Source organism: Cryptomeria japonica, chromosome 10, assembly GCF_030272615.1.
Source record: "Cryptomeria japonica chromosome 10, Sugi_1.0, whole genome shotgun sequence".
NCBI lineage: Eukaryota > Viridiplantae > Streptophyta > Pinopsida > Cupressales > Cupressaceae > Cryptomeria > Cryptomeria japonica.
The window spans coordinates 135,853,318-135,871,162 of NC_081414.1; the positions used below are offsets into that span (position 1 = coordinate 135,853,318).

The 17,845-nt window shown below is 37.4% G+C and overlaps 1 protein-coding gene across 7 annotated transcripts in view; it reads left to right on the top strand.

The window, feature by feature from the left end:
- LOC131027166 (uncharacterized) overlaps positions 1-17,845 on the top strand; it is a 183,713-nt gene that overhangs the window by 46,412 nt on the left and 119,456 nt on the right. For all 7 annotated transcript variants that reach the window (XM_057957163.2, XM_057957165.2, XM_057957159.2 and 4 more), the window contains 3 exons: positions 8,729-8,929; positions 9,091-9,303; positions 9,389-9,513. In XM_057957163.2, coding sequence (XP_057813146.2) covers positions 8,729-8,929; positions 9,091-9,303; positions 9,389-9,513 — 539 coding nt within the window. The remainder of the gene's footprint in view (positions 1-8,728; positions 8,930-9,090; positions 9,304-9,388; positions 9,514-17,845) is intronic.

Below are 17,845 nucleotides of genomic sequence, written 5' to 3' on the forward strand. Positions count from 1 at the left end.
TCCCTATTATATAGAGCTCTTACCCCTTACTTCCCCTAGGCCGACCTGGCAAAAAGGAGGTAAAAAAATAAATAAAATCTCAAAAAAGGGGGGCCGACTTGGCAAATAAAAGCAAAATAATGCCTTGAGCGCTCACCAATCAACTTTAATTTAATAAAAAAATTAATTTTAAATGCCTCCAAAGTAAAATTTCGATTTTCTCAAGGCTTAAAATTAATTTATTAAATGCCAAATGCTTTTAATTTAATGCGAATTTAATTTTCTAAATGCCTTGACTTTAGCAATTTTGGCGATCTAATGCAAATTGGAGAATATCAATTTTTAAAACAAGGCTTAATGAAGCTTGCAAATAATTTCGCCCTGGACCCTCTTTGAGGGTCAGGAGCGATTTTCCAATTTTAGCCTTGAATACTTCGCATCTTGACTTGAAAATCTCCTGGAGGGTAAATTGATATCCAGTTAAGGTGTTGCACTTCAAATTTTGACGTTTTGCATGAGGAAAATAGGTGGAAATGTCAATTTCGCCCTGGACCCTCTCCAAGGGTCAGGAGCGATTTTTCATTTTAAGTTGTAATCCACCTTAGCTTAAATGTTGACCCTTCAATGTCACTCCTAAGATCTATTACCTTGCACTACCATGTTAATTCATCAACAATTTTGAAGGAAATAATGTCCTTGAGGAAATTTCGCCCTGGGCCCTTAGCAAGGGTCAGAGCGATTTTCCTAATTTTGCTCAAGATTAGCATTTCTCAATGTTCAAAATCTTTTCAAGACATTTCAAATAGATCTTCTCACTGGCTTCCATACTTTGTGCTATCCAACTTGGGAGAAAAAGTGCAATTTTGGTGTTTTTCGTCCTGGACCCTCAGCAAGGGTCAGGAGCGATTTTTTAATTTTGACTAAAAATCTTCATTCCCTTATCAAAACACTTTCTCACAAAGCTAGATCATGCTTAGGCCTCTGAAATAAGCAATAAAATCCTCTTTCCAAGTTTTTTGCCCTGGACCCTCAGCAAGGGTCAGGAGCGATTTTTGCAAATTAAACTCAATCCTCCATCATTTTTCATTGAAAATTTATTCGCCACTAGGCAATGTCCTTCTTCATCCATCTCATCCAAATTTGCATTGTTGTTGCAAGGTAAAATGAGAGGTTTTCAAATTTTCGCCCTGGACCCTCTCCAAGGGTCAGGAATGATTTTTCCTTTCTAGCCCAGGATCATCAAGTTTTAGAGGCAAATCATTATTCATCATGTCCTTGAAGGCTTTTTCATCTTAGCCTAACCTCGCCTTAGCACCATTTTGAAGGAAATATGTAGTTTTTGTGATTTTCGCCCTAGACCCTCTCCAAGGGTCAAGAGCGACTTTTTGGTTTTAAACATAGCCCTTCATCGTTTAGACTCCAAATCGCCTCTAAGGCATAAAACATCATGTCCTCTTCCTATCCAAGCAAGATTTTGCCTTAATTCCACACAAAAAGAAGAGAACCTTGGAAATTCGCTCTGGGCCCTCAGCAAGGGTTAGGAGCGAATTTCCAATTTTGGCTTGATTGCTTATTTGTTGATCGTCCAAGTTATATTCAACGGGTAAAACATGCCTCCTTTCATCCATTAAACCATAAAAATCATTTTGACTTTTGCAAAAAAATGTGCTTTTGAAAATTTCGCTCTGGGCCTTTAGAGAGGGTCAGGAGTGATTTCTGTAGTTGTGACCAAAATACTTCACTTTTCATCTTAAAACCTCTTTGCTAAGGAAGATGTCATCTTGTTTCATGCTATGAATAGGTTTTCATGTCCAAGGAAAGTCAAAAAATATGCTTGCAAAGAATTTTGCTCTGGACCCTCAGCAAGGGTCAGGAGCGATTTTACCTTTCCTGGGCAAAACTCCTTCATCTCATCATCTTCAATCAAGTCTGGATACTTTATCATGCTCATTTCATCCTTCATCATGCCTTTGACATCTCAAATCGACCAAACAAAGCTAAAAATGACCCCCATAAGATTTTCCGCCCTGGATCCTTAGCAAGGGTCAGGAGCAATTTTGATGATTTCAACAAGATCCTTCATCATTTCAAGTTAAAACTCTTTCAGGCGGGTGGAGGAAGTCATTCATTTTCCATTCATGCTCAAAACTTGGTCCCTTTCCACTGCAAAATGAGGGAAATCAGGATTTCACCCTGGACCCTTAGCAAGGGTTAGGAGCGATTTTCCCCTTAGTCTCCAAAATTCATCACTTTTCTTGTCTTCAAAACTTCAATTGCCTTAAGTGACGTCCAATCATCCTTCCGGGAGACCTTGCACAAAACAATTTAGAAAAGTCAGTGACAAATATGCTTAAACAACATTTTTCGCCCTGGATCCTCAGCAAGGGTCAGGAGCGACTTTCTCATTTTAGGCTAAACTGTTCAAAATTTAAGTCTCAAATCACTTCTCAAGGCAAAGCTAGGTCATTTTCAAGGCCAGGAACCAGTTAGCAAGTCCATCAAAAAACAAGAAATTATGCTTAGGATAAAGTTCGCTCTGGACCCTCAGCAAGGGTCAGGAGCGAATTCTCTGTTTCAGGCATCATCTTACTTTCCAAAAATTGATCAAAACTTACCCAGGCAAGAACACACAATTTCTCCTTCAAAAATGCTAACACTTAGTCAAAATTGGACTTTACCCTAAAAACCCTTATTAGACCTAACCTAAGACCTATTTGACTCCTTTGGAAGGCTTACCTTATTTCAACAATCTCAATTCTTCAGGAGGATACTTAACAACTTTCCAAAATTTGACTGGACTTAGCTTGAATGACACCAAAAAGGAACCCTTAAGGTTTAGCCCTAGCCTAGGATCACTCACTCACTCAAAAACCCTAAAAAGAGAGAGAAGAACAAGCAGAGAGAAAGCAAAAAACAAAGCAAAAAGAGGGGGTCCCCATTCTAATGGGGCGATGTGTGAAATGATTACAACAGGTAGCAAGCTGAGCAGACTTCATTTTGGAGGAAGCTCTCCATTTGGAGTAGTACTGGTATGGGTGCCCTTTGGGAAGTCTTAGTGCTTCACACTTGTGAGCATGACCTAAATGCAATGAGTTCCAAGTAAATCATTTGTTCACATGAGAGATGGGTTTTGATGAGTTGTTATTTATAAAATATCAAGTCACGTGGATTGACTTGAAACAACATAAATAAATTTTGGACAACCATATCACACAATTTGATCAATTGTGGAAGCACTACTTGTATAAAATAAAAGTGCCGGGGAGCTCTATAATGAATGCTTTATAAGGGACAACACTTGTTGAAATTTTTTCAAATAGTCAGCAAGTTAAGTGGGCTTGATTGTGGGGAAAATTCCATGGTTTTCTCATGTGAGCATCAACTAGATGCAATGAGTGCTAAGTGGACCATTCATGCTCATGAGAAATGGGTTCTTGTGAATCACTACTCATGGGATATGGCTTTCCGTGATTTTTAGTTTTCTATAAGATTATACTTTTGTAAATCATAGTCAAAATTAATTTTCACTTGTACTAGACTGCTTGAATTTTCGTTCAAATGATAGTTGGATTGCTTTTGAGTTAGAGAGTTGGAGTGTGCATTCTAAGCGTAGAGGATGATTTATGCTTCATGAATAAACATGAACAAAAGCAAATCACAATGTCCAAGATGTTGGATTTGATTGGTTAAAGAATTGGGTTTTTATTGTGGATAGCCAAGTTCAAATTTCCATGGTGACATCTAATGTAGAATTATAAGTTGTGACTCTTGGTCTTCCATAGTTGGCTACTAATGTGTATGTGTGGTCTCTAAGTAGTGGTTCTTAGTCTTCCATAGGTTATTGCTAGTGTGTTTGCTTGTAAGAAGCTTGAATTAGTCTCTTGTAAGAGCTTGTATTGGTCTCATGTTATTGCTTGTATGAGTAGAATATTTGTAAACTATATGCAATTTATTAAAAAAAGAATCAAATCACCCTATAAAGAGACAGAAATTTATCTTGAAAACCTCAAGGCGAGGAAAACCAGTTGGAGGTAGAAACTACATGTCTTCCAAGCTTCCTTGCAATGTTAGAAACATTGAAAAGGATTAAGAACTCACTCCTTGCATTTTCTATCTTCCTAGTGCTCTCTGGTATCAAGTACTTCCAACCACACTAGTTCTGCATGGAACTCCAATGTTTCCCATGAACCACAGGCTTCCTTGACAATCTTGTCTCTGTGCTCTTCCATCTGGAATGTGATCTGAAGAAACCCTAATTCCATAAATTGATTGTAGGCCTTGGAACATCAACCCAATGCTGCTTCATGATCCATCTATGATTTTATTTTCTCCATTGTTGGCTATATCTTTATGAATTTGGCAATGATTGCAGTCTTCTTTAACCACATTTCATACTAATTTTTGGGATTTGATTGGATACTTCAATATTGATATTGAAGGCAGAAATTTGGTACAGTTTCCTCCATTGTCATATCCTCCTGCAAAGCCTTCTTTGCTTTCTTGAAGATTGTTCCTAATTCTTGGCTATTTCTGGCACAGACTTAAACCAATAGGTTCTTACCTCCATTGAGTGTGTCTTGACCTTCCTCTTCCTTTCATCTGTGGGAGTGGTGACTTCTCTCATCCTTGCTGGGAGGTTCCTTAGTGGTGGTTGTCTTGCACATTATTCTGCAATGCATACTTTTCCTTCCAAGTAGTACAAGGAACACGATATCTACATTCTTGTGCGGCATGTCCTTCTTTATTGAAACAAAAGATGGACTGTTTACCTTTGACACATCTTCCTTGGTTTCTTGTATGCTTGCTTGCCTTCTTCCTGGGCTCACTAGGTGACGTAAGTGTAATGTTATCTTCTGTTTGCATCTTGTGTGGGCTATTTTTTGTGCTGGTGGTTTGGGCTCCTTGTCTTTGTGAACTTCTCTTACTCCTGCAGTTTTGGAGCATTTTCAAACTTTTGTATACCACCAAAATATCCCAAACCTGCATGTTGAGGTCTCTTCCCTCAACCTTCATGGGATTGGCCATACCTCATCCCTTCTTTTCAAGCACTTTTCCATCATACCCCATCTTGGTTAATGTCTTAAAATCAAATCTTTAGTGTGCTTTTCAAATCTACCAAAATATTTTTGATGGGGTGAGAGAGAATATGGTGGAGTCACCATTTTGCATACCTCAAATTGAGTTTGTACATTTTTTGTAGAGGACTCTTCTTTCCTCTTCACTATCATCTTGCAATATTCCAACGTCTCTTATGTTAATTACTACTCTTCTATGATGCCCATGAGGAAGTCCCCATGGCTTGTCAATTGAACTTACAATTCTGCATTCATTTCTTGCAAATATTGCAGCAAATTCCACAATTTTTTCATTTGGATTAGCTGATTAACTTCTTGGAGCTCTTTCATGGTTGTGCTCTTGCAACCATAAAATTGGCATTTTGACAATCAATAATGGAAGCAACTTCACACAATATTTTTTAAGCAAACCCTCAGACTAGAACACAAGGAAACTTGCTTTGGTACTAATTGATCTGTAATTTTCTACTAGATTATTGTTGGTGTAAATTAATAGTCTAGATAATTTTAATCCATGCTATGCTAATTGAATTTTCAATGAAATAATAGTGGAATTCCCCTGGAGTTAGTTTTGGAGTGTGCACTTAAGGTGGAAGGATGGTCTGATAAAAATGATTAGAAGCAAACCACACCATGTTGATTGATTTATCCTGGAAACCTCAAGGGGAGGAAAACTAATTGGAAGTGGCAAATGCACAACTTGTGAACTTTTCTTGGAATATAGAAACAATTACAATTGTGAAAAACTCACTCCCTGGATTTCCTAGCTTCCTAGTGCTCTCTGGCATCAAATAATTTTAATCACACGAGTTTTCTACTCTGTGTGGAACTTACTCTTTCCTTGTGTCGCACTTCCGTTTTCTCATGTATTGTGCTTTTCATCTAGAAGATTGGTTGTTCTCCCAAACCTTCGATGATCTAATCTGAACTCCTCATGCTCTTAAATAGGTGCAGGAGGGTCTTCCCTATCATAGGAAGACTCTAGAAAGGGAATTGAAAGAGCAAAGATTGAACTGTTTGTATCACATTCTTGTTTCTGCTGTTGAGATGAGACCTCTCCTTTCAGCAGACTGGCTATTTTATTATGAACCCTTTAGGAAGCTGGTGGTTTCAAAATGACCCTCTGATGGAATCGGCAGTTTCATATTGCTTGTTTCTCCGAGATGTATTGAATCCTGAAACTTTAGAAGTGTTTCCTTCTGCTGATGTTGCATCTTCCCTGGATCTTTAAGGTTTATCTTGTTATTCACTACTCATGGAATATGGGTTGGTGTATATTTACTTGAAAGATTACTGGTAAATCCTGAAAGATCATCACATAATTTGAATCATTACAGAAGCACCACTTATATCAAAAGGAAAGATAGGAAATTCCATAATGAATGGTTCACAAAGCACTACACTTCTTAAATTGAGCCAGCCAAGCTTGATGGTTGAGGAAACTCCATGATTAGGTGTGGTTGAGATGGACAAGTGCCAGGATGGGTGATCTCTGAGGAAGTCTTTGTGTTTCACATCTTGAGTATCAAGCATCTTGGATGCAAGGTGCAAATCTATGACCAATAGGGAGATCTTTACATTATGGATCTGTAATTAGGTTTGACAGTTGGTGCTTTGTAGCAGCACATTATGTTTACCAAACCTTTTCCTTAATTAGAGGGTGGGTTCTTCCATATGCTTGTCCATCTTTGTGTTCCCAACAGGCTCTACTTGCCAGCTTCTTCTAAATGTCATTTTCAAATGTAAAAGATCTGGTATCACTTTCAATGATGATTTTTTTACCCTCTATGTGGAAGCAAGTTATAAATGACATATGTTGGTGTTCTCTTGCTATAGTCTAAGACTTCTAACTGAAAACTTGAAATGTAGCATTCATTATCTTTAGCAAACCTTTTCCTTGATTGGAGTTTAGGTTGATGTATAAGCTCATTCAGCTTTGCTTTCCCACAGGCTCCTTGTGAGCTTCTGCTAAATAACATTTTCCCATGTAAAAGACTTGGCATTGTTTTCAAATTTCAATGATGCTTTTTGATCCTCTATGTGGAAGCAAGCTATAAATTACGTCTGTTGTTGGTGTTCCCTTTGCAATAGTCTTAAGCCCTTTAACTGAAAACTTGAAATGTAGCATTCATTATTTGTACCTTCGTGCCCATGGTATTTCAATTTCATGGACTTCATTAGTGGTCTTTTGAATGATAAGTGTTAGCATGTTTTTTTCTTTTGATGATTATGCACTGATTTTTCACATTGGTGATCTCTATGCCATGCACATCCCCACTTCATTTCATATACAAATCAAAGTCTAGAGATGTTACTAATCACACCTTAGACCATGTCCTTTTAATCTTTCATGAACAAGTTAAGCAGTGGGACAAATATCTGTACATTGTTCAACAAAACAAGAAGACTACCTACATCTGAATGAGAAATTTCTTTAGAAGTTTGTTTTAGTTTCCAACCTTTCACCTTGTGCAATTCTGGGTTCACTTGCAGTTTCAGATATGTGCCACCAATAGAAGCAAGATGAAACTTCTTGTTTTTATAGAATTACAAAGCTTTACGTGAAAAATCAAAAGATTTGTCATTGGGCACAGGCCAAATTCAAGGCACTTTATGATGGTCATCGTTTCTGGCTTTTACTTGGTTGAGCAAAGGTTTCATAACAAATACTATCACTAGATGAAGCCCATCTGATATGGGCCTTATCATGATTAGCAGTCATGCTCAAGACTTTTGTTTAGATCTTCCAACATATTTTGGAAACCATTAAGTTTTCTACGTGAGCAAAGTCAAGCTGTACGAGCCATATAACTTTCAGAAGGAAGTTTTGATTACTCATCTTGAGGCTTCCATCTTAGATTTGCAATTATTATTGGCTAAGGATAGTTGGCTTGATTGTTTCGCCCACATGAAGCAAGCCGGTACTAACCTACTTGGCAAAGTTATTCTGCTGATATAAGACAAGTGGTGCCCTGAAAAAGATTTGGTAGAAAGTTTTATTCATATATTATAGGAGTTGGGAACAACTTCTTCCCAGCAGGTGACAATACAAGAAGAGAAAGAAAGTTTATCATTTCATTAATGAATAGTATATTCTTTTGTAATTTTTGCTAATCCTGAAGATCTTTTATGAAATTCAGTATGTCAATAAGTGCATGTAACGCTGATAAACCCTCTGCTAATGCATGATGAGTGTCGTTAATAACTCTGATTGAGGCTAAGTAATTTAATTATCTTAGTAGGTATCCTTACAAGACTACAATCTGTTATCTATTAAGTCCAAGGCATATTCCCTCTTAAAGAATCAACATCAGTTGTCTACAATCAGGCAGTTGTAAGTAATTTAATTCAGTCTTGCCAGAAACTACAAACATTTACAAGAAATCCCCCCAAGCTTCAGAACTGAAAACAACTGGACAATGTCAGGTCCTCAACATGAAACCACGTTGTTGCTGAAATATTTTCTCTAAATATGAAATATATGAATAGGCACCCAAGTAAACTTCTACTTACTGAAATTCATAAATTTGCATTATCATCCTTTCTCTTTAGAAATTTTGCATGCCCTGTTAACATCTTTTAGGAGACTGCATGGTTTGGTAAGTGTTAATTTACTTGGAGAATGTAAAAAAATTGATAATATTTCTGTTGATTTCTGTGGTTTACTTTTTCAGAACCTCCCACCTGTCAGAGGAAGAGTGCAGAAGACAAGCCAATCAAGAAGAGTGCAGGACTCAAGCCAATCACCATCCTCATCTGTTTTGGGGATGAACAAAAGAAAAGACGAGTCTCACAAGGATGGGAATATTGGAAAATCAACAGCTGCAAGTCACACCTATGATAATTTTCATAATAAGTGGGAAAAATTTGATGTTGTATGTTTTGTGAATTTTCCTTTAAGCTAATAAATTACATCGAATTTTTTAATTAGCTATTTTCTCTTTTCCTTATGAACTTTCACCATCCTGGTTCTATCTTTTTTGTTATGAAACCGGATTATAATTCGAGAGCTGTTTATGATTAATACATTTTAAAGGATGCTGCTCTGAGAGAGGTGGACGAAAGCGAAGAATGGTCTTCTCCAAGGAAAGCTTCTGCAAAGGAAGTAAGGACTCCAAGCAAAAGTGCAGAAATAGGAAATTTATTGAAAAAAAAATTCGGTGATCAAAGTTCTGGAACAATCAACAGACTTGCTGGTGCCTTTACACGTAGTGATCCTACAACAGATGCAATATCAGAGAAAGAGCAGGTTTTCTTTTTTTTTTTTGATTTGTGAATTCTCAATCTCTATTACAGAATTTCATGCAGAGTTCACATTTGTATTGTTTTCACAGGGTAATGAATATTTCAAGGCAAAGAAGTATGCTCAGGCGATTGATTGCTATTCTAGAAGTATAGTATTATATCCAACAGCTGTTGCTTTTGCAAATAGAGCAATGGCTTACATCAAAATTAAAAGGTATGCTTTTCCAGTTTGACTTATATAGACTTACAATTCCAGGGAATATGTGGTTAATGCAAATAAGACTAAATTCTCATAATAAGGTTCTTGCGATCTAGATCGACATCTGTTAGTAGTAGAATTGTGGCATTTTGTACACTTTTCTTTTTTTGTTGGCTTTGGGAACCTGTGGCTTTTGTAGATTGTTGGCTTAGTTGCCTTGCTTCAATTAGGTGTTTGTGGTCTTCTAGGATCGAGTTTCTTTCCATGTAACTTTTCCATGTGGGTGTCAAATGATACATTATGCTAGAGATGCATAATGCAGTCAAACTTCATTCAATATTTTTTTTATGTCCAGGTGGGTATTGTGGCAATCAAAATTGGGGGTCTACTTTTGTATCAATTGAGGACATTGATCCGAAAATTATCAGTTAAACATTCAGATACAGTTGGACCATTGGCAACACGGAAATTTAGTTTTGTTGCAGAGTTAAAACAACACAAGTGAGTTATCTAAAGTTTGACATTATAATATATTTAGATTCCTCTCGAAAAGTATTTGTGACTGTTTCAGCCATGACCAAACTCGTTGACCGTGTTGCCTGAGTTTGATGGGACATTGTGTAGCGGAAAATTTTCTCTGCAGTTGAAAGCATATAGTATGGGGCAAGATAGTAGAATTGAAGAGTCATCTGGAAACTTTAATTTTCAAGCAACTTTTCTTTTGTTTCCTACTTGTCGAAGATGTTTCATTGACTTATGGTTGATTCATCCGCCCATCCTCTAGTATAAATACATCCATTGGGGTATATACTAACTACAACAAAGACTGTTGAGTGTGGGAATGAATTATAACATAGATTAATTCAGAATTTGAGAATTGCTGATTGCTAATCAAATTTCTATCCTAGATACTGTGGTCAATAGAGGCTGTAGTTCAACATAGTAGATTTCTCGTATAACTAATAATTAGACTATATTTAGTTAAGGAGCTCGCTAGGTGCAAATCTTTGAATGCTAGGATAGTGTTCTAAGGACCCTCAAAGAAGCAAGCAAGCTTGTACAAATTGCTCATAGTAGACTCTTTACTAGAGTTTCTTCCCACATTGGATTTCTTCAAGTTAAATCATTTGAGTTGATTTTCTTTTATGTGATTTTGTTTCTTTCACTTGGTTATATTTTTTTCTTACAAGTTTTACTAACAATTCAGAAAATTCATGTGTATACAAAGATGGTAAGCTATTTGAAAGCATAGTTCTTGTTCTTTACAATATAAATTTGTTAAAATCAATCTTCCATAAGCACACTCTTGGTGGCACTATGATTTTGGGGATGAAGTACTCACATGGGTATAGTAGCATGTTTGGGGTATTAATTAAAAGTTGCAATAAATGTAGGAATGTATGTGAGAATGTTAACTTGCCTACAAGGATTGTAAGGTGTTATAAATTGCTATAGTTGCCATATATATATATATATATATATATTAGTTTACAGACTTAAAATAAGAGTAGAACTTGTGAGCAACATGGTGTTGGAAACAAATTCATGTTGCTGAATTTTTTAATGGATTACAAATGAAGTTTATAGATCAAATGGTATTATTCGTAATCTATTGAAATATTCATTAAAACAGATTTATTTTCAACACTTTGTTGCTTGCAAGTGCTATGCTTATTTGAACAACTTTTAAGACTTGAAAGTGAGATGTAAGTACAACAGCCGTGGCTGATTTTTAAAGCCATACAATCCTTATGCAAAAGGTAACATACAATTTTATTTCATACCAAATACATGCTACTATGCCTATTTGAATGCTTATCCATCTACTAAACCACAAAACAACTAAGCGTATGCTTATGTGAGATTAATTTCAAATTTTGAGCAAATGTATATCAGAATTATGTTTTTAAATAATTAATCATCCTTATGTATAGTTGAATCTTATCTACTTGTGCTATGGATTCATAGCAAAATAAAAATAAATTATAAGTGAAAGAAATATCTAAGGAAACAAGATCAACTCAAGTGATTTATCTAGAAGAAACCAAATATGGAAAGAAAACTTTAATAAATAATCCACTAGGAGCAAATTGCATAAGCTTGCTCTCGTCATCGAGGCTTTGTGTCTATGGATGGATGATCTAGATGTTTATGGTTGAGTTCAAGGCAAAAGTGTTGGAATATTTGTCATTGATTTCAGAGGCTTAATTGAGTTTGATTATGAATTTTGGTTGAGCTGTCTACTTGCTTGCCTGGTTGAGCAGCTTGCTTACCTGCTTGAGGTGCTTGAATGCTTGCTGGAGCTGCCTGGGTGTTTGGTCAAGCAGTGTGTGTGTCTGCATCAGCTCCTTGTTTGCCTACATGTTTCTTGTCAACAGCTCAGTCAGTCTTTATGCCATGCCAACCTTTGAAATTCAAAAGAGTTGACCTCCTTATTAGAAGCTACAATAGTTTCCAAATGTGTCAGATTTTTTTTTAAAATGAGTGGGCAGCTGTTTGTAACGTCTTTTGATAGATGTGGTCAGTATTTTTGGGGAGATCTCTTTTATTGTGTAATGTTTTTTTTTTGCCCATGACCTTTATTTTCAGTTTGTGGGTGCTGGAAGTCAAAGCCATTTTCTGCCAAGAAATCAATAAGACTTTATGGGAGCATTGTATTCACGTCTTCCAGGAGGAGGTGGTTGGATTAATTTTGTGATTTTCTTGTTAGGGTTTGCCAGATGGGTGTTAAAAACGGAGATTGCATTGAACTTTTTTTTTTGTGGAACATACTGAAGACTACGGCAGACTTTCGTTGTGCGAGATGTGGCTGGGACTGTTCAAGTTAAAAAAATGAACGAAATAAATTTTTATGATGTGAGTGTTTTGACTGGGAGGTGTTGATGTGTATTTTGTACATGACCAAACACAGAATAAAATACCCTGAGGTATCTTATCCTCTCTTGATTAAAGTCTCCGAATGCTGAAGATGTTGCGAAAAAGATCAATCAGGATGACTTCAAGGTTCTTTTTTGTAGGATCTCTACGTGTGGATAAGCACCAGTGGTCGTTGTGTATGATGTTTCTTCAAGGGGCCTTACGCACTTTCAGAGAAAGCTTGTCCATATTACTTTCTTTCAAATGAGGGAACAGGATTTTCCTAACACTAATAGATTTTCAAAAAATGTCAAAAGATAAGGGTTTCAAGGAAGGAATACTTGAACTAATCCTAAGAATGACTCAATGAAGACTAGACTTGATGAGATTCTACCAATTTCAGTATCGCCAAGAAATTACAACTCTACTGGAATTGATGCGATCTTCTAAGGGGATTCAATAACTTTCAAATCATCAAGGATATAGATACTATCAAGGAGATACATATCAATACTTCCAATAATGATTGAATTCTTAATCAATCTTAATGTTTCCAGTTGACCACACAAGGCATCCTCACAATCAGTAAGAAGCTAGTGGTTTGGAATGTGAATCTTATCAAAGATCAGGCACAACAATTCGTCCTTCAAACTTAAAATTTAAATGCTATTTCAACTGAGAGTGATTCAAGAAGATAAACAATCATGAAGATAGCCACAAGTATTGCAATAAAACACCATAACTTCAATATTTTATTGATCTCATAGCCAAATGGACAACAATTGTTCAAAATTCTTTCTTCACTACTCAATCTTGCTACAAACAATGACTAATTTCTCTCTAAATTTCTAACCTTTTTCTCTCCTAACTCTTTCTGTTTTTTCAAACCTCTTAAAATGAAATGAGTGAGGGCATATATAGCATCCTCAAATACAATGAATGGCCCGGATCAAAAGAAGATCAACGACTGAGATTCTGACACCTAAACCCTAATTAGGGTTTGTAACAAAAAAGTCCCCATTTAGATAAACATTACTAATCCATAGCCAATAAAAAATTGGCACAAATACCGAGGAGACACAGACCAATAGGAATTAAGTTGCCACATCATCCTATAACAACTTTTCATCTAGAATTTTGTTCCCTTTCCTATGCTCTTTCTTAGCATATTCAATGAATCTGGACACAATTCCCTCAATCTCAGCAATGGGAATCTCAAGAAGATTCTTCATTCGTTCTTCCAAGTGGAGTACTTGATCAAAAGCAGTGAGAAGAGTCGTCTCCCATCCAGGTTCCAGTTCTTTGGTCTTCTCAATCGGGAACATAGTAGTATACATTTGATCTTGTTGCTTTTCTGTGATGATGTTCTCCTTCTTGCAAAAGATGACCTTGATTCTATCCTCCAACTCTTGGATGTCCACATCAGTCTCGATCTCGATCCGCCTGTCAAGAATGGTGCACAACACCTCAAACACCTTATCTTGAATTGGATGAATGATGCCTTCAACTCAGCTGCATCTGGTGTTGACGTCTTCAAAAAGGACTTCCTTCATCTGGAGCAGAGCTGACCACTGTAGGAGGCTATGGGTTCCTCCATCGATTATCTTTTCTTGCATTAGAATCCGTCTTGGTGTTTCTCTTATCACTTGTAAGACTGGGATGATAACATCTCTAGTGTGAGTGAATGCAACTACACTTATCATTAGATTATGGATAATCTCAAGGACCTGGATAGCTCGATGAACTGTCTTCATCATTCTTGTTGCAAATTCAACGGCTACCTTGTGAGATTCATCAATCCAAGAACTCATAAGTTGAAGCAAGCTCTTCACCCTTTCTGCCTCACCTACTGATTCAAGAGGGAGTGCATGTAAAGGAGATACTGTTGGATCCTGACGTCTCAAGGGCTGATTAAGATGACTAAAATAGTTCCTCCAAGCACTGACCTCTCTCTCAAGCTTCTTATTCTTTTCCATTTCTTCTTTAAGTTTGTCTTTAAGTGCTTCAAATGAATCAGTTGCTTCTTCCATTGCTTGCTCGGAGGTAAGTGGACCAAGCTCAAATGTTTCTAAGTCATACTCTTCTGCTAGAATCTCATCCTCATATTTGTCCACCACTGGTGTAGCTATCTGCACTTTTCTGGATCCTGTCTCATCTCTAATTACCTTAGACATCTTTGTGGCCTTTTTCTTCTCTTACTTCATGAGAATTTCCTATAAGGCTTTCCAAGTCAAACACATCTTCTTCATCTTCAACCACAACTACCCTTGTCAGTCTCTCTTTCAGCCAATCAGGAATGGCAGATCTTGTTTCCCTCACTTGTATTTCTTTAGGTGGAGGTCTATCTTCTCGGAAAGGAGATGTTGCTTCATCATCATTCTTTTCTTGATGTTGCTCATTAGCACCAACTTGGGGAGATTGACTTGATGAATGCTGAGGTGTCTGTCCCTTCTCCTGTTTATCATTCTGCACCATGGGTTCCATAGACTCATCAATTTCATATACTATCTGCCTCTGATCTTCCCCTTGACCTGTTTCCTTTTCATGCCTAGAAGATGTGCTTGGTGGGCGATCAGGATTCGTTTTCTGCTTCTTCTTGGAAGGTTCTCTCTTCTCAGGTCCTTCTTTCCTCTTTGAGCCTTTGGAATGAGAAGTATTCTCACTCACACTTGCTTCTCCTTCTTCTGGTCTTGCTTCCAAGGTGAATGTCATAGATACATTCCGCTCCTTCAACTTTTGATGCTGTACATCCACCCATCTGCGAGTGCAGGATAAAACGGGAGCCATCAAAGCTCTCAAGTCTAAAACCTCGGGCTCATTCCAATCTATCTTCACTTCTTTGTCTTCCTTCTCATAGGATGACTGGAGGTATCTACCATTATCCTGGGCTTGATCGGCTACTCTATAAATTTTGCATTTCCTGATGAGATCTAAGGGTAGCCTGGAATGCATCTTTCTTTTGACCTCGACATCATCTTGGACATTCATCCAAAAGTCCTCCACCTGAGATTCATGCCTATACTTCTTCCCAACTGTTTCTTCTATATGACCATGAGGGTCAAAATTCTCTCTCGAGGCAAAAGATGTGAATGAGTATAGAGATAATTCCTTCTCTGCATCTTCCGCGGCTTGAGTATTAGGACATACTTCAACTGAGTTCCCTAGTATGATGGGCACGGGAATTCCATTTCCATGCTTATGTCTGGATGCCTTCGCATAAGCTGCCAACTGTCTAGTCACCTCAAGTAGTACTATCTTGTCTGTTGGATATCTTGGCAACATGTAGGGAGGTGAAGGACACCCATGAACTCTGATGTATGTGAATTTTGGAAATTGAATGAACCATGCACCATGCTTCTTCACAAGCTCTTTTGCGTCCATGGACAGTCGATTGTGAATCCCACCTTGCAATATCCTGGTAATATTCATCGTGAAGGTATCATTGACTAACTTGTAGTCACTTCTAGGTGGATGATGCAGTTGAACATAAGAATCACAAACTCTTATTTCTCCTGGTCCTCTTCCAACAACTCCTCTGTGAGGTAGTCCTGCATACTCAAAACCTCTGATCAAGGCATATACAACATATGAACTCATGTGGAATGATTTGGTAGGCCTTAGTCTTCTCAACTGCAAGTCCAGATTGTTGCTAATGATTCTTGCCCAATTGAGCATTCCCTTTCCTTGGACAATCAGTTGTATGAAGAAGAACATCCATTTATCAAAGAAGAAAGCTTGAGAAGCACCTGTGACCCGATTAAGCAAGGTTATCAAATCCTTGAACTCTTCTTGGAAGTCGATTCTGTGGGGTGTATTTGGAATCTTGTTCAGGCGAGGTCTGCTCTTGAGTAGCCAATTCTTGTTGATGAAGTTCAAGCAGGAATCAGGATCATCCTCATAGATCGACCGAGCTCCTTCTAGACTTTTGTAGACCATGTTTTTATGTTCCGGGAGATGAAAAATCTCACTTATAGCTTCCTCCGAAAGATAGGCCAAGATAGTTCCATCATCGGCCATGATCGTTCTTGAGTGTGAATCATAGTGCCGGGTGCACTCAATCATCAACTCATGACACTTGACTGCGGGAGAGAAACCTGCAGCTTTGATAATGCCACTCTCATTTATCTTCTTTGTAACAGGTGATGGCTTTCCGATGTAAGGGGCCTCTCGAAACTTCCTCACATTGAAGTTTCCTAGGTTGGTGTCTCCGACATTACTCCACTTGGACACGATCCTGGTCTCCAATCCGTCATTCCTCTGATCTTCCTTGATGAGAGCCTGGCGAGTAGTAGATCCTCCGGCTTTGGGGGTCGTCATTTGATGCCTACACAAAAACTTAAAATTAGTCCTTGAGCATAATATCTTAAAGCATAGGATCTAAGACCTTTCAAGGGGATAATTTGGACATTAATTTGAAAGTGACATGATAAATCCAAGAATTATGGACATTCAAATTAATTATGAATGAAATCAGATTTTTCAAGACTTGAATTTTAAAAGATTGCTATGTAATCAAAATAAGTCTTGAATAAGAACTTAAAAAAAAAATGATTCTTCATACCTCCTTCTTTGAAAGCTTAACTATGAACCTTGGAAAATGGAAGAAAGAAGATCAGATTTTGCTGGATAAGGATTGAATTTTGGTCTCCCTTTGAATGAATTATGTCTCAATTAACCTTCAAAAGAACTTCGCCTTTCACTAGCCTCCAACCATTTAGCAAATTCTGGAAATTAGCCTCCAATTTAACAAGAAATTCGCCTCCAATCTGGTATAATTCGCTCCTCCAATCTGCTCTTGAAATTCGCATGAGAAGAATAATGAATGAATGATTTGAAAATGCTACAACACTCCTCTCTTATATAGGGCGCTCACCCTAATTAACCATGAGGCCGTCCTAGTTTTTTAGCAATAAAACAAATAAAATCCCCTTTAGAAGGAGGCCGACTTGCTTATAAAAGCAAAGAAATGGATTTTGAGCGCTCCCCTTCATTTTTAAAATTTTAAAATTAATTTCAAGGCTTCCAAGTTGGATTCGCATAAATTAAGGCCTTTACCATTTAATTAATTAATTTTTAAGCCTTAATATAAATATAAAATCCGCTCTCTGTGGTATGATGTGATTTTGCTGGAATCACAAGGGGACTTACACTTGGTGACCTGAACGTCTAATTTGCTGGAATCACAAGTCCTATTCACTAACTGAAAGACAAACAAATGGCAAAAGATGCAGGCTTTAGGAAGTCTACTCTACTATCTAGGATGCGAGAAGATGGATGAATGACTAGGTGGAGTCCTACTGGGCTGGGTCTCACCATCAGGTTGAACAATTCAACACCAACTCAGTGCGATCTTCTAAGGGATGCTTCCAATACGTTCAAATCGTACACCATCTGACAATGATCACCATTCAAGATAATGCATGAACAATAGATGTGTAACGACTTAAGATTAAGCTCATTTTATGCCAGTTGACCACGCAGGGCGCACTTA